This window comes from Indicator indicator, chromosome 10 (genome assembly GCF_027791375.1).
Source record: "Indicator indicator isolate 239-I01 chromosome 10, UM_Iind_1.1, whole genome shotgun sequence".
Taxonomy (NCBI): Eukaryota; Metazoa; Chordata; class Aves; order Piciformes; family Indicatoridae; genus Indicator; species Indicator indicator.
This window is the reverse complement of record NC_072019.1, coordinates 29,667,304-29,689,968: the sequence shown is the minus strand read 5'-3', so window position 1 is coordinate 29,689,968 and position 22,665 is coordinate 29,667,304. Positions and strand designations below refer to the sequence as shown.

The 22,665-nt window shown below is 52.1% G+C and overlaps 1 protein-coding gene across 1 annotated transcript in view; it reads right to left on the bottom strand.

Annotated features, from left to right (window-relative positions):
• Nucleotides 1-6,361: 6,361 nt before the first annotated feature.
• The window catches only part of TNNI3K (TNNI3 interacting kinase), a 79,488-nt gene continuing 63,184 nt past the window's right edge, over nucleotides 6,362-22,665 (bottom strand). The window contains exons 18-25 of the mRNA XM_054383950.1: nucleotides 20,059-20,111; nucleotides 19,612-19,664; nucleotides 18,421-18,553; nucleotides 16,819-16,928; nucleotides 12,220-12,279; nucleotides 9,189-9,358; nucleotides 7,207-7,286; nucleotides 6,362-6,438 (exon numbers count right to left, since the gene is read on the bottom strand). Of these exons, the coding sequence (XP_054239925.1) occupies nucleotides 6,362-6,438; nucleotides 7,207-7,286; nucleotides 9,189-9,358; nucleotides 12,220-12,279; nucleotides 16,819-16,928; nucleotides 18,421-18,553; nucleotides 19,612-19,664; nucleotides 20,059-20,111 (736 nt within the window). The remainder of the gene's footprint in view (nucleotides 6,439-7,206; nucleotides 7,287-9,188; nucleotides 9,359-12,219; nucleotides 12,280-16,818; nucleotides 16,929-18,420; nucleotides 18,554-19,611; nucleotides 19,665-20,058; nucleotides 20,112-22,665) is intronic.

Genomic DNA, 22,665 nt, shown 5'->3' with positions numbered 1-22,665 from the left:
AGGATGGGGAGGATGCTGTGGTGGAGGTGGAGGATGCGGAGGATGGTGTGGAGGAGGCGGAGGATGCTGAGGAGGAGGATGCTGTGGTGGAGGCAGAGGATGCGGAGGATGCTGTGGAGGAGGTGGAGGATGGTGTGGCAGAGGCGGAGGATGGTGTGGCGGAGGCGGAGAATGCTGAGGAGGAGGATGCTGTGGTGGAGGCGGAGGATGCGGAGGATGCTGTGAAGGAGGCGGAGGATGCTGTGGAGGAGGCGGAGGATGCGGAGGATGGTGTGGAGGAGGCTGAGGATGGTGTGGCGGAGGCGGAGAATGCTGAGGAGGAGGATGCTGTGGTGGAGACGGAGGATGCGGAGGATGCTGTGAAGGAGGCGGAGGATGCTGTGGAGGAGGCGGAGGATGCTGTGGAGGAGGCGGAGGATGCTGTGGAGGAGGCGGAGGATGGTGTGGCGGAGGCAGAGGATGGTGTGGCAGAGGCGGAGGATGGTGTGGCGGAGGCAGAGGATGGTGTGGCGGAGGCAGAGGATGGTGTGGCAGAAGATGGTGTGGCGGAGGCAGAGGATGGTGTGGCGGAGGCAGAGGTTGCTGTGGCGGGGGCAGAGGATGGTGTGGCGGTGGCGGAGGATGGTGTGGTGAAGGCTGAGGGTGGTGTGGCAGAGGCGGAGATTGCTGTGGCGGAGGATGGTGTGGCAGAGATTGCTGTGGTGGAGGCGGAGGATGGTGTGGCGGAGGCAGAGGATGGTGTGGCGGAGGCGGAGGATGGTGTGGCGGAGGCAGAGGATGGTGTGGCAGAGGCAGAGGATGGTGTGGCTGAGGCGGAGGTTGCTGTGGCTGAGGCGGAGGTTGCTGTGGCGGAGGCAGAGGATGGTGTGGCGGAGGCTGAGGGTGGTGTGGCTGAGGGTGGTGTGGCAGAGGATGCTGTGGCCGAGGCGGAGGTTGCTGTGGCGGAGGATGCTGTGGCGGAGGCGGAGGAGAGTGCAATGGGAGAAGAGCCTGCTGGAGGGGTGGTGGAGACAAGAAGAGCAGAGGCAGGAGCTGGAGAGGACGTCAGAGGTGGAGCAGCAGGTCCAGGGGAGCTGGCAGCTGGGATGGAGGGGTCTCTGGATTGTGCCGTGGAGAGAGGGAAGGAGAGGCCTCCTGGAGAGGGGGTGGTGGATGGGGCGTGGCTGCCTGTCCCGGGGCTGTGTGTGAGCAAGGCAGGGCTGGTGGCTGTTGTTGTGGTGGGTGGCCAGGCAGGGGCAGGGGCTGTGGCCAAGGGACCAGCAGGAGAGCCCGAGCTGGCAGAGCAGGAGATGGGGCAGGAGCTGGTGGTGGCTACCAATGGCAGGGTGGATGACAGGGTGGTGGCACAGGAGGTGGTGACAGGAACAGGACAGAGTGGGACTGGTGGGGTAGAGCCAGCAGAGGAAGCATCAGCTGAGGGTAAGCTGCGCAGATATTTATAAAGGTTTAATAAATATTTATTAACACTATATTACAGGTGATACCCAATTGGTATTTACAGGTTCTGGTACTCAGTCGGAAAGAATCAATTCTGCAGAATGTATATATACAGACACTTTGAATAGTTTGAGGAAATCTCTCTGTTTAGAAAGTGAAACTAAATTGCCGTGAGGCGAGGGGGTGTGAGTGCTTGTCGGGAATCGGCAAGCCCACAAACAGGCAGTTTGCACAAACCGCCACGGAAACTCTATGAAGAAATGTTCGGTTTACTCGCTACCTGAAGAAAGTTCTCGAGGTTCTTTTCTTGATACTGTTTATATTCCCGGAATTCGTAGCACGGATGTATCGTAATAACGTGATACAAGTGGCGCCGACCGCGTGGTGCCGTGCCGCGTGGTAGCGGCTTCTCTCGGAAGAAAGGGTCCTGGAAGATTACCGCTGAATACCGGAGGCTTTGCAAGTCAGTTCGCAGGGTGCGCTGTGTAAACAAGCTTGCCGCTCCAGGGGAAAACCCTTGTCGCTGCGGCCGCAGGATACGGCCAAAGGCGGCTCCTCTGCGAAGCTGGAGCGACCCTTTCCGCGATCTTACGGAGATCGGCTGGGGAGGGTGCCGGTCCTTTGGGCAGAAGCGGCGCCTTGCGGCAATGCGCTCGAACGCTGCCGGTCCGAGTCCCGGGCAAGGCGGATCTCTCGGCGGCAGAAGGCACGAGGCAAACACGGGAACAGGCGCGGGTATTTACACGGAGCACCGAACACGGATACCGGGCACGGAACACGAGTTTACCAAAACAAGCCCTATTTAACATCTGACACACGGACACTGGTCCAGTGAGCATCCTTGTTAAACAGAGCAATTGACCAATGAACTGGTGTTTCACCAAATATAATGTGAACATAACCTGTGACCAAAGCCAGCATGGGCATGTCACCCGAGTGCCATTGTCCCGAATGGCTCAGGAAATTGTCTGCTCAGACAAAGTGGCGCCCAGCCTTCCCCCCGACTCCAGAGGGGAGAGGGGGTTCCAGCTGAACACGTAGGCCATGTCCCACCACTTTAAGGATGTAGCCTTGGGCACAGGCACCATTCACCACACAGGGGTAGTGGAGGGCAAGGAGGAGCTGCAGGAGAGGCCTGAGCAGAGGGGAGTGAAAGCTGAGGGAGAACAGCCAGGCCTCCATCAAGCCAGGAGAGAGGGAGGGGCAGGGCTGTGCTGGAGAGTGCAGAGAGCACTGCAGGGCACAGGGAGCCAAGCAAGGACAGCGCTGCCGGAGCGAGCCCAGGCGCCCCGCGAGACACCGCCGGGGGCCAGAGGAGCCACGATCCCCAGGAGGTGAGTCCTGTGTGCCTCCAGGGCGGGGCTGGGCCCTGCCAGCAGCGGAGCATTCACAGAGCATCCAGTCGGAAGGGACCCTCAAAGGTCATCTTGTCCAACCCCCTGCACTCAGCAGGGACAGCTCCAGCTAGAGCAGGCTGCCCAGGGCCACAGCGAGTCTGATCTTGAATGCCTCCAGGGATGGGTCCTCAAGCACCTGCGTGGGCAACCTGTTCCAGTCTCTCACCACCCTCCTTGTAAAGAACTTCCTCCTAATGTCCAACCTAAGTCTACCCTGCTCCAGTTTGAGCGTTGCCCCTCTCCTACCACCACAGGCCCTTCTAAACAGGCCCTCCCCAGCCTTCCTGTAAGTCCTTTCAGCTCAAATGTCTCCCTGGAGCCTTGTCTGTGTCACCTTGTCCCAGTCTTGACCCTTCCCTTATGAGCTGCTGTGGATAGCTGGGGTGAGGAGTGATAGATCCTTTTGGGTGGCAGCTTCAGCATTCTGTCCTCTTCCCAAAATCTTGCTGCAAGCACCTTTGCTCTGCTGCTAGCACTTGCAGCCCCTTGGGTGCTCTCCAGCTGCACAGAGCAGCTGCCAGCCCCCAGTGTCCTGCTACTGGTGGCAGGAGGGGAACGTGGGATGGATGGCAGCACTCAGCTCCTCTGGTGACTCTGACATCTGCTTGTAGGAAATGTGTCACAGCTCAGCAGCTCACTTCAGCACCTTGTTCTGCAAAGCTGATGTTCTCTGGTTGTTTCCTAGGTTGTGATACACCCAGGCACAATTGCTGTGCCCTCAGAACAGCCTCAGGATGGGGAAGAAACTCTCCTCTAAGCTGCTTCTGCATCTCCTTCTGCGCTGTGTCCTGCAACCTTCACACAAACCGCTGCAGATCTGTGCAGATGGGATGTTCACTGCACCTTTATTTACTTCAAGAGCACCACAACCATTTGTCTCCTTTGACTAAAGCAGCTTCTCAGGGTGCAGCAGACAAGGGAAAGGAACCTGCAGGTGCCAGCTCTTCTCTGCAGTGATGGGACTTGGAAATGTCCCAATGTTAACACAGAAGAGCTCTGACATGCTTGTTAGTTAATAAAGCCTTTGTGTTGCAAGTGTTAGTCAGGAGTCACTCTGGGACCCACGGGGTCTGTGCTGAGGCTGCAGGACAGGTGGTTGGTGTAAGGCTGGCCCAGCCCAGCACTGGCTGGCAAGTCCCTGTTTGGCTCTCTACCCGCCAAGGGCTCCCCGAGAGCCGGCCAGGCCACAGTGCCCAGCCCTAGGCACAAGACAGGCATGGCTGGGGGCTGCAGGTGGAGAGCCCATGGCTGTGTGTCCATTAGGAATGGAGCCAAGAGGAGCAGGACTTTGGTGTGGTGTTGCTGTCAGTCACGTCAGGTCGCTGTACAGGGGTAGGAAGTGGTGATTCATGTTTGTGGCCACAGCTGGTTTTCAGTCTGGGCAGCAGGAGATGCTTTGAAAGAGAAAGGTAGGCAGAAAAGACCAATCCCAGCTTTTGGGTCCTCAGCAGTTTAAAGCAAAGCTTTGTGGTAGGTCCCACTGAGATGTTCATTCTGGGCAGGCCTGCAGTGTTTGCTGCTAGAGCACAGCTTTGACTTTGGACCATAGAGCAATGGCCTTGAAACTTCTGCCCAGGAAGTGGCCATGGAATCAGAAGGGGTGTCATGGGTTGAGACTTATGCCTTTAAAAAGAAAACATAGAGTACAGGCTTTCAGAGGCTGGAGAGAATCCAGAGTGGACAGGAAACTGTAATCTTTTGGTATTTTGTTCCCATAACTCTGGTGCCTTACTGTATTTAAGCTGGCAGCAGAGCCAGCTCCTCCCTCTTTTCTTGTCTTCCCTTTCTTCTCCCAGGGTATTTATCTCCTGGGGTTTTTACTGTGCAGTGAGGGCCCTTGGGCAGGGAGTAAGGGAAGGGGCACTTGGGGCCTGGCCAGCCTTGAACTAGCCTGGCAATGGGAAGAGGGGGGAAGAAAGAGCACTGAGGCTTATGGTAAACCCCAGGTTGGGGGGAGAAAAGGAGTGCTGGGGTTTTGGTCTGATTTGGTGGTTTGGAGAAGGTTTCTGGTCTGATGGGGTTCTGTGTTAAGCCCAGCCTATGGATTTGTGTATTTCATATGCTTTTGCCCTGCTTCACAGCGTGGTTTGTAGTTATTAAGAGCACCTTCCCTTTCATCTTCCCAATATATTTTGTATTTCTAGCCAAATCCTGTACAGGGGTCTTTTAATTACTTTGCAAGTAATTTTAAAGCCTGTCTCCTCCCACTGCCCATTAACCAAAGACCCTAACCCTTCCTGCCTGGTGGGGAGCTGTGGCTGGCTGCTGGAAACCTCCGTGTGGTCGTGCCTGCTTCCATGTGTTGTGGGGAAATCCGCTGCCATCCCAGATCAGATTTTGTGTATATCTCTGTATGTATCTGCCCTCAACCTCTCTGTACCTCCCTTTTCTCTTAATACTTTTTATTATCTGTTAAAATGACTTTCTTAACTTCCAAGGCCTTTTGGTTACCTCTTACCTCCTCTGCCAATCTTTTCCCGAGGGGCAAGAGGGAGGGGGGAGCTGGCAATCCAAATTCTGTCCTGTGGGGTTTGGTTTTTTTGCCCTGAAACTTTAAATAGTGACAGCTCATAGGAAAAATAATCCAGTCTCTGAAGAACAGTGCATAATTCTGAGCTCATCTCAGACTGATCTCATCTGCTGTCTCTCCTAGTTCTTCCTGACAGCTGTGTTTGCAGGATGGGCCCAGGGAAGGTTGGATGGGAACCAGTCCCCATCCCATCCTTGCCTGCTGCTGTGCTGCAGACAGCTCATGGGTGCACGTGGCCATGGGGTGACTGTGAGACATTTGAAGTTTGGTTTGGAGCTCCTGTGTTGCTTTTAGTAAAGAAAAGTGTGAAGGAAATGTTACACTCTCTGTGAAAAACACTGCCCCAAACCAAACCAAGGAAGTAGGTAAGGGAAACAAATGGTCTGGAAAGGGACAATGAGTTGGCCACCTAAATATGTTTTTATTCTCAGTGAGCAGGCAAGACCCAAAGCCCAGGGCCCTGAGGAGCTGCAGCTGTGCTAGGGAGCTGAAAATGAGACACAGGATGTGTCTGGGACTGTGGAGAACTCAAAAAGAAACCACGTCAGGTTCAGGAGCTAGGAATAGGAACAGCTCTGCCTCCAAGGTGGCCTGGGTGGTGGTGTGGAGTTACAGGCTGCTCCTCTTCTTGATGGGCCCTTGGCTGGCACCTAGCAGTCAGAGCTGACAGCCCCTCAGTGCAGCCCAAGCTAAGAACATCTCTCCCTGGAGCTCTGAACCTACAACAGATGCATTTTTCCTTTCATCTGGTCACATTACTAAAGGTGAAGATGGAAGCCCAGCATTCCTTGTGGGCATTGACTTTGTTACAGAATAGCTGCACACCACCCAAAACCCCAGCCCTCAAGTGGGCCAGCAGAGAAGGACACTAGAGCAGAGCTCAGGACAGGGACACCACCACCAACTCCATCTGTTCAGTTTGTAGCTGAGAGTCAGGCTGATACAGACTACTGCTGCTGGTTGATGGTGAGTCTCTGGAGCTGGAGAGTTCCTGCCCTCAGCTGCTTTCTTCAAAGCTGCCACTGCTGCTGCAGGAGTGGAACCTCATTGTGCTCATGGGGTCTGACACGTAGCCTGCAAGAGAGGCAGAGACAAGTTCAGGTGCAGCTCAGCACAGCAGCAGTGCTGCCCCTCAGTTTCCCTGCAGTGATGACATGAACAAAACCAGTTTGGCATCTGCTGATCCCCTGTGCTGCCTGCAGGCCTCCCTCTGATACCACCTGCTGAGGAGAAGTGGAAATGGGAAGTAAACATCACCCAAGGAACCCACAATAACAGGGCACAAAGAAGCCTTGGTGACTGACACCAAAACACAAATCTCAGTGTTTTAATGACACTGTTGGACTTTGCCATCAACAAGAACCAACAACCTTCTGCCGTTCTAACTGGATCTTTGCAGGGCTCAAACTAAGCATTCTGAGAAGTGTTCTTAAAACATCTGAATTCTGGAGGCTGCACAACAGAAAGCAACAGCTCCTGGGCTGTTGATGAGCTGCTCCAGTGGTGCCAAAGGAACTGCCTTGATCTCCCTTTCCAGGTGTCACTGGTCACTGTGCTAAGGTGACAAAGCCAGTGGAGCCAGCACAAACCTCTTGCTAGCCAGGCATTGCACAGAGACACCTGAATGGAAACAAGAAAGCACAGGCACTAGATCATGGAAACTGTCTGGGGCATGAGGCAGAGTGGGAGAAGGGTGAGAAGACAGGGCCCAGGATCCTGTACACCATATCCCTGTTTTCTGACAGGTAGGTTTTCCATGAGACCTTTTTGGTACCTCAGGAGGCTGCAGCTCCCTCTGGTTAACCACACCAAGGTGCTCAGCAGTACTCTGCCCTAACTCACCGTTTTGGTCAACTGGTGGGCACTGGAAGCTTCTTCTCATGTCATCCAAAGTCAGACCCTGAGAAGGGTGTTGCCCAGTGCTGCAAATAAAGTAGGAGGTGTCAGTATCTGTAGACTATAAGAACTTTTCTTAGAGCTGGAAGGAAAAGGCAATCCAGCCCTACAAAGATACAAAGAAAGGACACCCCAGCTACTTAACAGAGAAAAGACTCTTCTCTTGCAGGTACTGTCCTTGGGCTCTGTGGGAAGTGCTGAAGGTGTGGAAAAGTAGAAAAGCAACAGTGAGAGCCTCTGTCTGTGATGAACTGACACATTCAGCTGTCCTGTCAGATGGACAGTCACAGTGCACTGCTATTGCAGCCAACCCCTGGGGAGTCTTCTGCATCCCACCGTGCCAAGGGCCATCCACCAAACAGGCACTGAAAGGACAGGGCAGCGCCCAAATCACTTTGGTGCCACATCTGTTTGGCACCATGTGTATAGTACAGGGAGATGGCACCAGATGAGTTGTCTGTGCTGGGGGGAGGAGCTGCACGTTTCATAAGACACAGAGTCCTCAGAGTAGCTGGGAACAGGATCCCAGGAAGTACAGCAGAGGTGGGAGCACCCCAGCGTGCCCCCTTCCTGAAAATCAAACAGCTGTCATTGGGAGCAGGGATAGGGAAGAGCAATGAAGCTGGTGAGGGGTCTGGAGAGGAAATCTTCTCAGGAGCGGCTGAGGGAGCTGTGGTTGTTCATCCTACAGAAGAGGAGGCTGAGAGGAGACTTTCTGGCTCTTTACAGCTACCTGAAAGGGGTTTGGAGTGAGACCATTGCTGGCATCTTCCCCCAAGTACCTAATGACAGGACAAGGAGTAATGGCCTCAAGCTGCACTAGGGGAGATTTAGGTTGGATATGAGGAAAATTTCTTTTCTGCAAGAGTGGTCAGGCATTGGAACAGGCTGTCCAGGGAGGGGGTGGAGTTGCTGTCCTTGGGTGTGTTAAAAGAACAAGCAGATGTGGCACCCTGGGACATGGTCTAGTTGTAATGGAGATGTTGGGCAGGAATGATGAGGGTTGGAAAAGACCTCTAAGATCATAAAGTTATGATCTTAGAGGTCTTCTACAACCCTCATCATTCCATGACTCTGTGATTAATCATCTGGGTGTGCTGTGTGAGTGTTCAGCTACTGAGATGCTGGCAGCCCTTCCCTCTTGGTGGCATGTGGTGGCTCTGGGTGGATTTGAACACTGGGGTTTGTGTGGCAGAGTGCTTGATGGAAGCCTCCAGCTTTAATGACCCCTGTGGCACAGAGCAGCCCATGCTAGAGGCTGGTGAGCACAGGACAAAGCAGTTTATGAAATACCCATGTGCCAGGTGAAGGTCTGGGCCTGGGCTGTGCTTTGCTGCACAGAATGGCAGTGTCTCCTGCAGCTGTCTCCTGCCTGCTGCCTCTCCACAGGAACCCCTAAGCAGGGAAAGGACCTCTGGCTCTGCTCCTCTGCCCCAGTTCAGATGCTGTGTCTGCTCCACATCCCAGCTAGCTGGGACGTCTCACCAGGGCTCTGCTGTTGCAGTTTCTGGCTGCTAAGTGGTGCTAAAGGGTCGCGTTTACAGCAAGCCCACGGCTCCGTTGCAGGCTTTGAAGGCACATTTCACATCTCATCCTCACACCACCCCAGGACAGGGACAGGAAACTGCTGAATGTGCCCTCACCGCCGCCTGTCCCTGCCTCTGCACCTGCTGGGAGAGCACGCTGCCTGTCTGGCTGTTTCTGCCCCTCTCAACACAGACACCTTCATCTCTGCTCTCCCTAGCAGCAGCCTGGGACCTGTGCCTGGGCAGGTGACAGCAGCCACCCCACCTTCCAGTGCCACAGCCCACCTCACTGAACCGTGGCACAATTGCAGATCAAGATGAAAGAAAAAAACAAAACCAAACCAAAATGAAGCCTCCCAACCTCTTGGGGACGATGGGTCCTGTGCTCCCCGTGGGACATACCTGCGTGAGCAGCCGGCGTAGGTCCTCGCGTTCAGGGCATACTCCAGCTCGAAGCGGCTGCGCAGGGCTGCGACGTGGCTGCGCCCGGGACCCCCTCGTGCTGCCAGGCAGTCCGAGGATGAGGAGGGGGACAGCGACCCGCTGCTGTTGCTGGAGGCTGGAGACATCAGCTGCGTTGGGGAGCCAAAGAAAGCGCTGTGGGTGTGTGTTAGGAGCCTTCCCGCAGCGCTCCCTCACCAGCCGCCTCCCCTGTACAGAATCCTAGAATCAGTCAGGGTTGGAAGGGAGCACAAGGCTCATCCAGTTCCAACCCCCCTGCCATGCCCAGGGACACCTCACACTACAGCAGGCTGGCCAGAGCCTCATCCAGCCTGGCTGCAAACACCTCCAGGGCTGGGGCCTCAACCACCTCCCTGCACAACCCATTGCAGGCTCTCACCACTCTCCTGGGGAAGAACTTCTTCCTCACCTCCACTCTCAATCTCCCCACTTCCAGCTTTATTCCATTCCCCCCAGTCCTGGCACTGCCTGAGAGCCTAAAAAGTCCCTCCCCAGCTTTCTTGGAGCCCCCTTCAGATCCTGCAAGGCCACAAGAAGGTCACCTCAGAGCCTTCTCTTCTCCACACTGAACAGCCCCAACTCTCTCAGTCTGTCCTCATAGCAGAGCAGCTCCAGCCCTCTGCTCATCCTGGTGGCCCTTCTCTGGACACCTTCCAGCACCTCCAGATCCCTCTTGGAATAGAGGCTCCAGACCTGGATGCAGTACTCCAGGTGGGGTCTCAGCAGAGCTGAGCAGAGGGGGAGAATCCCCTCCCTTGCCCTGCTGGCCACACTTCTCCTGATGCAGCCCAGGCTCTGCTTGGCTTTCTGGGCTGCAAGTGCACACTGACAGCTCCTGCTGAGCTTCTCATTCCCCAGCACCCCCAAGTCCCTCTCCTCAGGGCTGCTCTCCAGCCAGTCCCTGCCCAGCCTGCATTTGTGCTTGGGATTGCCTCCACCCAGCTGCAGGACCCTGCCCTTGGTCCTGCTGAACCTCCTGAGGTTGGCTTGTGCCCACCTCTCCAGCCTGTCCAGGTGCCTCTGGATGGATCCCTTCCCTCCAGCCTGGCTGCTGCACCACACAGCTTGGTGTCATCAGCAAACTTGCTGAGGGTGCACTCAATGCCTCTGTCCATGGCACTGACAAAGATGTTGAACAAGCCTGATCCCGGGACTGAGCCCTGAGGGACTCTGCTTGTCCCTGGCCTCCACTGGGACATGGAGCCATTGACAGCCACTCTTTGGGTGTGGCCATCAAGCCAGTTCTTTATCCATCTGGTGGTCCACCCATCAAACCCATGTGTCACCAGTTTGGAATCTCCTGGTGCTGTTCAGCTGAGGGCTGGCTGCTGCCTGTCAGACAGAGCAGACAGTTCCTCATGGCCTGGGCCTCTCAAGCTGAGGCTGGGTGGCCCCAGAATCATAGAATCATTAAGGCTGGAATAGACCTCTAAGATCATCGAGCCCAGCTGTAACCCAACCCCCATGACCACTAAACTATATCCTGAAGCACCAACTCCACAGGTTTTGTGAACACCTTCAGGGATGGTGACTCCACCACCTCCCTGGGCAGCCTGGTCCAAAGCCTGTTCACTCTTGCAGGAAAGATATTGTCCCTAATATCCCCCTAAATCTCTCCTGGTGCAACTTAAGCCCATTTGCTCTCATCCTAGTACTTTGGTTCAGCCATGCCTCACTCGGTGTGCAAGCAGCCCCTGTGCAGCTGGGAGCCATCTCTGCTCCTGCAGTAGGACCCCTGGCTGGGGCTTCCCACTCTGTGCTGGGACAGTGTCAGAGCTGCCTGGCCATAGGTTCCAGGTGTCCCAGGAGAGGCATTCACACTGATGGGACAATGCAAACAGGGCTGGCACAGCAATGTGTGCATTTGTACCTGGGGACTGACCACAGAACACAGCACCAGCAGGCTCCACAAAAGGTCCCTGCCACTACTGGTATCAGAGATACTGAAAATGAGCTGAAATGGTTTGTTGAGAGAAAGAGAAGGAAGAGAGGGAGGTAAGAGACAGAAAACTCTCCATCTTCATCCTCCATCAGCTGCAGTGCTTAATAACTGTATTAGAAATCTGGTTCCTTCAGGCTCCTCCAGACACAGCTCTACTCTGGGCACAGGGAGCTTAGGTCTGACTCCTCAGCTAAATGGCACTTTTCTTTCCTCTTTCTCTCCACAAGCCCTTCTTCCAGATCTCCTCCTGCATCACCACTGCCTGCATCTCACAGCAGGCAGGTCAGAGGTGACCCAGCTCCATCTGATGCAGAGCTTCACTTTTATTCCACACTTAAAAGCTTCCACCCACGCATGGAGCAAGCAGCTCTGGCTGCAGCTGCAGCCAGTGCAATAGATTAGGGCTGTCTTTTCTGACCCTTTAGCTCAAGAGCACTGATCCATTTGGAAAGGATATTTTATTTTAATTTTTTATTTCTTTTTTTAATCTCCCTCTCACACACACACACACAACCACACAGAGAAGACACGATTCCAAGAGCTGCAGCCCTGGATCTTTCTGCCTGAGCACTGGTCTGACACCAGGCTAAAGGCACACATCTGTCTATGTGACAGCCACAGCCCAAAGCAGGAACAGTTGGCATTTTCCTGTGTTTTCTCCCAGGCCCCTGGCCAGTTGGTCAGTTCTCCTTTGAAATCAAGTAGCTTTGAATGGGAGAAATGGGGATAAACCCCTCTGCCCAGGACCACTGTGAAGTGCAACCCCACAGCACTGGTCATACTCTGTCTTCAGTGCACCTCTCTTAGCAGCTCCTGAGACAGCAACCTCTGGTCCCAGCCTCCTCCTCCTGGCACCTATCAACCACTATTCACCATGTCCCTTCAAAAAGCAGTGTCTTGGCTGGCCACAGGATGAAGCATCTCCAGCAGCCTGTGGGCTCCAAAAGCCACTGCTTTCCTCAGCTGCTGCTCTACCCTTGAACTCCTGACCATGCAGCACACCCAAGGCAGTGGAAATCAAGGCCTTACCTCAATGTTGCACAGACATTCTTCCAGCTTTGTGACTACTTCTGAAAACTCTGGTCTCCCCTGGGAACAAAACAAAAGAGCAAAGCTGTGTTAAGGAGAAGGGGGTGCATCTTGCAGCCCAGAAAGCCAAGCAGAGCCTGGGCTGCATCAGGAGAAGTGTGGCCAGCAGGGCAAGGGAGGGGATTCTCCCCCTCTGCTCAGCTCTGCTGAGACCCCACCTGGAGTACTGCATCCAGGTCTGGAGCCTCTATTCCAAGAGGGATCTGGAGATGCTGGAAGGTGTCCAGAGAAGGGCCACCAGGATGAGCAGAGGGCTGGAGCTGCTCTACTATGAGGACAGACTGAGAGAGTTGGGGCTGTTCAGTGTGGAGAAGAGAAGGCTCTGAGGTGACCTTCTTGTGGCCTTCCAGGATCTGAAGGGGGCTCCAAGAAAGCTGGGGAGGGACTTTTTAGGCTGTCAGGGAGTGCCAGGACTGGGGGGAATGGAATCAAGCTGGAAGTGGGGAGATTCAGACTGGATGTGAGGAAGAAGTTCTTCCCCAGGAGAGTGGTGAGAGCCTGCAATGGGTTGTGCAGGGAGGTGGTTGAGGCCCCAGCCCTGGAGGTGTTTGCAGCCAGGCTGGATGAGGCTCTGGCCAGCCTGCTGTAGTGTGAGGTGTCCCTGGGCATGGCAGGGGGGTTGGAACTGGATGATCCTTGTGCTCCCTTCCAACCCTGACTGATTCTAGGATTCCATGATCTTCTGTGGCTGAAGTGACTGATGGACAGGTGGTGAATCACACACAGCTGCTTCCCTGTCCCTTCTCTGAATTTCATAGATTCATAGAATGGTTTGGGTTGGAAGGAATCTTGAGGAGCATCTAGTTCCCATCTCCCTGTTATGGGGAGGGACACCTTCCACTAGCACAGATTGTTCAAGGTTTCATCCAGGCTGGCTTTGAACACCTCCAGGTAGGGGACATCCACACCCATTTCATGACTTTGCTTTCAGCCTGCTTGGGCTCGGCTGGGAGCTGCAGGATCAGAACCAAGCCATCAAATGGTTAACAACTGGAATTGCATTCTTCTTCTCCTCTGTTAACAATTAGATTGGAGCTAATATTGACTAGACCATGATTACAAACCCACTACCAATAAAATCCTGGCTCTGATGGAACTTGAGCTATGCCTCCTCTTTGTCAATGAACAAGGCTTTGACACAGCAGCAGCTGTGAAGAACAGTGGCCAAGATCCTGACCTCCACTTAGGGCCATCCTGCTCCCTCCCTTGTTGGTGTACTCACACCACTTCATGTGCACCACCTCCACAGCTGCTCCCCATCACCTGCCCAGGACATGTCTCCATCTCTGTGTGCTTTATGTGGCAGCCATGTTGGGGACTGACAAATCCACCTCCTTCTGTTTCTGCTGATCAATACCCTGTTCCAGCCCACAGCAGAGCTCACCCAGGGAAGTTCAGCCTTGAGTGAGGCAGTGCATGCCATGATGTTTGACAGAGGAGAGCTGGGAATTCCTTAATTAACTGCCAGACAAGCTCCCCATTCCCATCACCACATCTTCCTCCACAGCACTGCCTTGGAAGCCTACAGAAAAGCTGACAGTGACATTAGAGTTGCACTTACTAAAACCAACCCAGTGTTTATTGTCTTTACAGAACTAAGCCCCAGGTACTACAGCAAATGCTTTGACTCTAATTAAAGCTTGCAAATTAAAGCAGCTAATGAAAAAAAAAACCACTGCTTAAGAGACACTGCCTCATTTGCTAGTCACCAGCTTGCCTATGGAAACAGCCACTGACAGAAGTTTCTGGAGAACAGATGTTTGAGTGGCTGGTGAGCAGTACCAGTGACATGAGACATGGGAACTGGTTTTCAGTGGGGATGAACCCTGAGTGAAGTCAAAGACAAACAAAAGGATGGCTGTGCAAATTTGGAGGCACTCCATTGACATCCAGTAAATCCACACACAGAGAGAGACTCCAGTTTCTGCCTCTTTTAGTTTAAAACTGAGCAAACCTCTTGGGAAATTGTGACCTCAGAATTCACCGTTCCTCCCCCCCCAAAAAACCCTCTCTTGTAAGCAGATGTCTTTGTTTATGCATCTGCAGTGGGATGCTGTAAAATGGACATGGATATGGTGATGCTTTTCAGCCTTGCTTTTATTCTGCTTGCTCTAGTGTTTGACTAGCAGAGCTTTGGTTCCTGCTCCAAACATGCCTCCTCAGGAGTCATCACTGCACAAGGGTTCTTGCACACCCAAGACCTTGGGAAAGAATGGCTGTGAACCCCTGCAGGGAGTTCTCAGCAGTGCTGTGGGTGTGTAGTGGCTGCCTCAGGACAAGCTATCGACTTCCCTTTACTCTTCCCTGCCCCGTGGCCCTCCTGGGACTATTCCAAGGCCCTCAGAAGAAGCTCCAAAGCTTTGCTACTGAGAACAAGAACCAAGCACCTTCAATAAACATTGTTTTTAGTAAGATTTTGCCCCATCTTGTGCAAAGTTCAGGCCACCCACTGCCTTGCCTGAGCCACCATCCTGCCCTGAAACAGGAGCAGGATGAAGAGATGCTGGAGTGATGAGCACCAAAGTGCATCAGGATTCTGCAAAGATGGTTTCTTCTCATTGGGGCTAAATGAGCTGTGGAAATGCTAACAAGATAGAGTGACTATATCCATTACAGAGTGCTTAAGTCAACACTTTAATATGACATCTTATTAATAAATGTAAACACAGTGTGAGTTCCAGGCTGATGATTATTAGCAGCTGCTTCATACTCACAGGGAAACCAAACCACCCCCAGCCCTAACAAACCTCCCCAAAGACAAAAGCATATTCCAGAAGCAACAAATAAACCTAGGATGGAATAAAGTAGCCCTGCATTGCAGGCACACTGTACCCCAGTCCTCACACCAGTATCTTACACACATAACCAGTAAGGGAGCAGTGCTCATGGCAATCCATTGCTGCTCCAAGTCCCACAAGCTCTTCTCCTTCCCTCAGCAGAGCACTTGAGCACATGCTTCAGCTCACCAAAGCAGGTAAGAAAGCTCTCAGGTCCCCAGGACAAGGACAGGCTTAAGCTTTTTCTTTCTAAGCTGGGCTAACTGGAAAAGGGACTCAAATCCCAGATTCTGTTTCCAGGAGGAAATTCAGAGTATGTGCTTTACTACCACAAAGCTACGGTAGGAAACCACCCCTCCTGTAACACCAGAAGAATCACACAGGTTCCCAAATCCACTCCCATTCCTCACAAATGCAATGTCCATGTTGATCAGTGAAGACCTCAAATGCCAGAAGAGCACCAGAAAACCAACCAGTCAAGCAAAGTTTCTAAACCCACCAAACCCACCTAGGTCTACCATCCCAGGACTACCCCTGCCCTGTAGTTCCTACAGCAGCTAACCCTCTTGGTGGAACATTTTCCAAGCATGCTGGATTTCCAGTCTCTGGGGGATGTTTCCTGACTTTCAGACAGGTTAGAGCCATGAGCAAGAGCAGCCATGAAGCTGCTACAGCAGCAGGTGCAAAGATGGCATTAGACAGCTCCCAGGAGCTCCCAGAGTCCCTTGCCTGGTGTATGAAGAATCTCCACAATCCTGTCTGAGAAACATTTCAGAGAGATGGCATTCATCTGGTTGCTTTCTGTCTTCCATCACTGTCAAAGCCCAGAAGTTATGAACAAACCCATCATTCTCATGCTCCATCAGTGCCAGAAGAGTGTCACTGTCACTCAGACAGCCCCAACTCCTCTGAGCCAGCACAGGTGCCCACACACTCCAACATCTGCATGATTTCCATGTGCAGATGCCCAGATCTGTGTAAAATCCACCTAGTCAGGAAACACAGCTGGGACACAGCCTCAGAAAAGTGCCAGTTATCAACCCTGGGTTGGAAGCTTTGATAAGGACAGAGCTATAAAGACTTGTTAGGGGAGGCTCACTGTTGTCCCTCTACTGTGGAGGGTCTCAAGCACCATTAGATCCTGCTGCCACCCTAAAAGCCACCAGTTTGAGGATGACAAAAGCCAACATGAAGCAGTGTTTCTTTAAGCACCACTTTACACTCCCAGCAGGGAGCACTTGTACGCCTCCTTTTCCTTAATGCTGTTGCCACTGAGGTGATTGGAATAACCAGATGGACTTCCCAGTCATTGACCACCAGTCACAAGGTAGCAGGTGGGAAAGGTGCTGTAGGAACCACCTCACCAGCAACTTGTTGGGTCAGAGTCCTGTCCTGCAGGCATCATAGAATCACAGGTTTTTCAGGGTTGGACCTCAAGGATCACCTAGTTTCAACCCCCCCTGCAATGGGCAGGGACACCTCACACTAGATCAGATTGCTCACAGCCACATCCAGCCTGGTCCTAAAAAGTTCCAGGGATGAGGCTTCCACCACCCCCCTGGGCAACCTGTGTCAGTCTCTCACCACCCTCATGATGAAGAACTTCTTCCTAACATCCAATCTGAATCTGCCCAATCTGAATCAGGGCTTTCTACAGCGGCACTGGCCTCGGGCACCAGGGCTTTGGGGCAGGCATGTGAAGCTGGGCAGAGGGCTGACTGGAGCAGGAACTCCTGGGTTTGGGCTGGCTGGGGGCACTCACCTCAGGACAGGCATTCCATCCCCTCATCAGCAGGGCAGAGATGGGCTTGGGGATGGAGTAGCCGATGGGGGGGCGGACGTGGTGGTAAGCCATGTCTGCAGCCGCCGCCGCTGCAACCCAACAGAGAGCTGTCAGTGCCCCAGAGGGCCCAGGAAAGCAGCCCCCTCCCCACTGGAGACACCTCAGCAGGGGCAGAAATGCTGAGCCTGGAGTGAAGAACTCAGAGCCTGAAGAGGTTCTCCATCCATCCATGCTGTGTGCAAAGAGAGCTGAGGCAGATGGACACACGTTGCTGCTAATGCTCAGCATGGGAGAAGACAACCTAGCTGTAAAACCCTGGAAAAAAGGCCTTTTGGGGAAAAAAAAAAAAAGCCTTCAAATCATTTAATAAAAAATTCATTGTCTTCCTTATTAAGACCAAGTGACAGGTTTACTCCAGCTGCAGATAAATTGGTATGGACTCACAGCTCTTAAAATATCCCATGGCCACTCCAGTTACAGCTAAGAAAAAACCCTAATTTTATCTGTTTTTCTTAGGAAAAATCTAGTGAGTGACTTTTTTGCAAGTTCAAGCCACTACTGACCAGGACAGGGTTGCCAAAATATTTCCCTGATTGGGATTTGTGCCTTTAGTGGATCCAAAGACATGGTTAATTCCTCCCATTCCTTTCAAGCAAAATGTTGTCAAGTCAAAACAAATGCATTTGGATTTCATATCAAAAGCTAAGTAAAACCCTTTGTTTGTCTGACACTTCAAACTGATGTGATCAGAGCATGAGGGCTATGCAGGGAGCTGCAAGATTGCAGCCAGGAGATTGGAACAAGAATGGGCTCATTTTTTTAACCATATCCACATCTCATCACAGCATTCGTTGTGAGAACAGATTAATTTCAGCCATTGTCTGCCCTCATTGCAGCTTTTGTCTGCATAACAACGTTTCAGAAGCTCAATATCAGATAAATCCTGGGATATTGGAGCTCTGTGTAGGCAGGAGGGGCAAACAGTTTGATTTTTCTTCCTTAAGTTCCACAAGGAGGAGGTGTACCAAGGAATGGTTTTACAATCCTAACGCCAACAGGAGAAGCAAATGGCCTAAAATTTGAGTGCCTTGTCCCTGTCCCTAGGCCTGGGGAAGGGATTTGAAGCTGTGTGGCTCTGCAGTAAGTGGTATGTGTGATTGTGGTGGGATAGCTCTGTACTTCTCACTGAAGGCATAGAATCACAGAACCATAGACCTCTAAGTCCAACCATCAAACTCACACCACCACGGCCATTAAACCACGGGGACTCACTGACAAACACCAGTGAAATACTGGCTGATGTTACAGGGGCTGCTTCTCTGGTTCAGAGAATTCAAGCTGAGGCCATTTCTTCTTGTCCTAAAGAGTCTGTGACCTCATGGCTGCTTGTGCTGCCTAATGTAGATGTGTCTGGATGTACAGCAGGACAACCTTCTGTAAAATGCAGCCCTACGGAAGCTGCCAGCCTTGCCAGGAGAGCAGCCCACCTAACCATGGCAAGATCTTGCATGACTGTGGAGAGGGTGGTGCATTTTGGGATGCATGAATAAGTCCCCAGTTAGCATTCATGGAGCATCTTACCTGGCTTCAGGTGAGCAAAGGGAATCTCCCCAGTTAGCAGCTCCCAGAGGCACAAAGCATAGCTGAAGACGTCAGCCTTGACGGTGTACCTGGTGCACTGGGTGAACACCTCAGGGGCCATCCAGCGGAGGTTCTGCAAAGCAGGGGACATCAGCAGGACATCAGCACTGTCCACTTCCTCCTGTATGCAGCTTTTCCTGCATCTGTGCTCTTGTTTTCCTCTCTTATTTCTTTACTCCCCTTGCTCCATACAGGAACTGCTCCATTTCATAGAATCAGCCAGGTTGGAAGAGACCTCCAAGATCACCCAGTCCAAGCTAGCACCCAGCCCTATCCAATCAACCAGACCCTGGCACCAAGTGCCTCACCCAGGCTTCTCTTGAACATCTCCAGGGATGGTGACTCCACCACCTCCCTGGGCAGCCCATTCCAATGGGCAATCTCTCTCTCTGTGAAGAACTTCCTCCTAACATCCAGCCTAGACCTCCCCTGGCACAGCTTGAGACTGTGTCCTCTTGTTCTGCTGCTGGTTGCCTGGGAGAAGAGACCAACCCCCTCCTGGCTACAACCTCCCCTCAGGTAGTTGTAGACAGCAATGAGGTCTCTCCTGAGCCTCCTCTTCTCCAGGCTAAACACCCCCAGCTCCCTCAGCCTCTCCTCGTAGGGTTTGTGTTCCAGACCCCTCCCCACCTTCTCTGGACATGTTCCAGTACCTCAACATCTCTCTTGGACTGAGGAGCCCAGAACTGGACACAGGACTCAAGGCGTGGCCTGAGCAGTGCTGAGTACATTTGCCAGGAAGATGTTCACCCAGCTCACACCATCTAGACCTCACACCTAACAGCACCAGGGTGGTGGCTGTCTCAGCCCCACAAAGCCAGACTGATGAAAGCTTTGATCACCAGAGCAGTGTGTGAGTGGTGAAGGGTTAAAACAATGACACTTCACAGAGGATCTGGGGGCCACAGAGCTCCAAGTACAATGCTGAGAAGCATCATTTTCTGTGGCAGGTATTATACATTCACACAGCTCTGCTATTAATGAGGCTTAAAGGAAAGAAACCAACTCCCCAAGTATCCTTAGGGGAGAGAAAATCCTGCACCACTTCATTGTTCCAACTAAACCTCTCTAATGCCATTTCCTCCTAACCTGAGCTTGTGATAATGATGTGGAACAAAGCAAGAAACAAACCCCAGGTTGTTTTGTCATGTTGTCTTCATCCAGGGACTGCAAAAACCTAGATTCTGGAACAGAGAGAACAGAAATGAACTGACTGGCAAAGCAATTCAGATACTTACCTTGTTATTCAGAGGGCTTGGTGAAAAATAAGGTGTTGTAAATAACTTTGGGGTTTGGGGAGTGGAGAAGAACTGTGATAGCTCTTTATCAACATGGATGTGCACAGACAATGAGGCTTCTGAATCCTGCCTGCTTCCTTCCCAGATAAACCAAGGGGTACTCCACAGCACCAGCTAACTTAGGTGAGACAAAAAACCCCAGGGATGTTCTTATCCCTAAAAGCTTTTGTGTCCTCTCATAACAACAAAATGAAGAGCAACCTCCTCAGCAATTTCTTATTTAGTGCAGTTACAGAGAATTGAAAGTCCATTTGTAGATGTTTCACAAAAAACTCCTTACCTCCAAAATCAGCAACAACTGCATGGCCATCCTCATACAGGAGAATATTGTGGCTGTGAGGGGGAAAAAACATTGTCATAGGTAATAGTTTAATAGTGTCTTAAAGCTGGTGAAATGTTTGGGGTTTTTGGTTCACAGCTAACCTCCTGAGGAGCTCCAATCACCTGCTCAAGTAGAGAGATGTCTGCAGATAAACCCCTTTGAGCTACACCTCATATTTGTTGTTAGAAAGTCCACGTGAATTCCAAGAAGGCAAACCCCACAGCTTCCTAAATGGGAATGTCAGCTCCTAATCAATTCTAGAGCAAACCAATTTCTACAATTAGCTACAGATCAAGTGTCACAGCTTCCTTCAGTGCGTGCCCTGAAGCTCAGCCAGGAGGAGAAAGAGATGAAGTTTGGATAGAAACACAGCCATGGGCTTTGAGTAGTGGCATGGACTGATTCTTTTCTCTTTGAAGGCTCATGTTGATGTAAATCCATGGTGGTGATCCCTGATTTATGAAAGGGGAGAAACAGATCTGAGGAGTCAGTAAGAATGGACTAGAAACCACCAGAAGCAGTGAGAAATCCATTAAACTGGGGGAAAAAAAAAAAAGATGACACAATGGCAGTTCCTGGGGTGTTGTCACCAGCTGGCTGAAGATGGACCAGTGTATGGCCAAGTGGCCAAGAAGGTCACCAATCCCCTGGCTTGGATCAGCAATAGGGTGATCAGCAGGACAGGGCAGGGATTACCCCCTGGGCTGGGCACTGGTGAGGCCACATCTTGAACACAGGGCTCAGTTTTGGGCCCCTCACTCCAAGAAGGAAATTGAGGGGCTGCAGCAGGTCTAGAGAAGAGCAATGAGGCTGGTGAAGGGTCTGGGGAACAGACATGGTGAGGAGCAGCTGAGGGAACTGGGGGTGTTCAGTCTGGAGGAAACTGAAGGAAGACCTTCTGGCTCTCTATAACTCCCTGAAAGAAGGCTGGAGCCAGGTGTATGTTGGTCTCTTCTCCCAGACAACAAGTGACAGAACGAGAGGAAATGGCCTCAAGATACACCAGGGGAGGTTTAGGGTGGATATGAGGAGCAATTTCTTCCCCTTCAGGGTTGTCAATGCCTGGCCCAGGCTGCTCAGTGCAGTGCTGGCGTCCCCATCCTTGGAGGAGTTTCAAAGCCATGGAGATGTGGTGCTGAGGGCCATGGTTTGGCAGTGACCTGGCAGTGCTGAGTTAATGGTTGAACTTCATGGACTTGGAGGTCTCTTTCAAGCAAAACAACTCTATGATTCTAAATCAACATATCTGGAGATTGGTGACTGCAACCAAGGAAGGGTCTGGGGTGATGGCTGGTGTCCTGTGAAGAGCAGAGCCTGTGCTGCTCAGCCCCATGGCCAGAGTTTGTCCAGGAAGGATCTTGCTGATGGGAACACTGGAGATGCCATGTGAGGGCTGTGGGGCTGAGTTGCCCTCTGCTCACCCCAAGCTGCCCCTACACCATGGGCAATGCCCCAGGTTGACATGCAGGGCTGAAGGCTGAGGCTCACATTCACCCCCTTCCTACTGCACTGCAGTGAGAATCCCAGGAAAATGAGATGTCCACTGAGACATTTATGCTAGGGTTTTATTTCCACATAAATCTTTGCCCCAGACAGTTTCTGGAGCTAGGAAGAAAGGAATAAAAACAGGAAAATTCTTGTTTGGTCAGCAGATGTCTGGGGCAATCTCTGCCAGGGCATCCAGAGATGAGAGCAATCATTTATCAGAGATAATTACTTGTACTGACACTTATTAAAGTGTTGTGATTCCTGGGGAATCTTGGAAACCATGGCAACTGCAGGCTGCAGGGGATGGGGAGGCTCAGGGAACCAGAACTTTACCCTAGGCTGTCAGCAGAGACATTTGAAGGCTTAAAGTTGCATCTGCTGGATTTGTCCTGAAACTACTAGAACCAAGGAGGTGAATTATGAGATTTGTGTGGTGGTTCAAACTCACTGATTGAAGGTAATGTGAAGAAAACTCAGCTTTATTTACATACTGTTTGTTCAAAGGCAGTGAGGGATATGGCAGGAAATCTCACCCCACGTCTGTGTCCTGCCTATTAACTAAAGGACTTAAAAAAATAAGCCTCCAGGTAGGAACAGGACAACTACAGAAAGATTTGTACATAGGACTGCAAACATTTCTTATCCACTTTATCAAAGGGTTGTCTTATGAGTGGGTAGGCAGGAGAGCTGCACACCAAAACCACAACCCAACCAAATATAACCAAACCCAACCCAATCCAAACAAACCTTGGGGTTGTTCAGTCTGGAGAGGAGAAGGCTCTGAGGTGACCTTCTTGTGGCCTTCCAGGATCTGAAGGGGGCTCCAAGAAAGCTGGGGAGGGACTCTTTAGGCTCTCAGGCAGTGCCAGGACTGGGGGGAATGGAATCAAGCTGGAAGTGGGGAGATTCAGACTGGACATGAGGAAGAAGTTCTTCCCCAGGAGAGTGGTGAGAGCCTGGAATGGGTTGTGCAGGGAGGTGGTTGAGGCCCCATCCCTGGAGGTGTTTGCAGCCAGGCTGGATGAGGCTCTGGCCAGCCTGCTGTAGTGTGAGGTGTCCCTGGGCATGGCAGGGGGG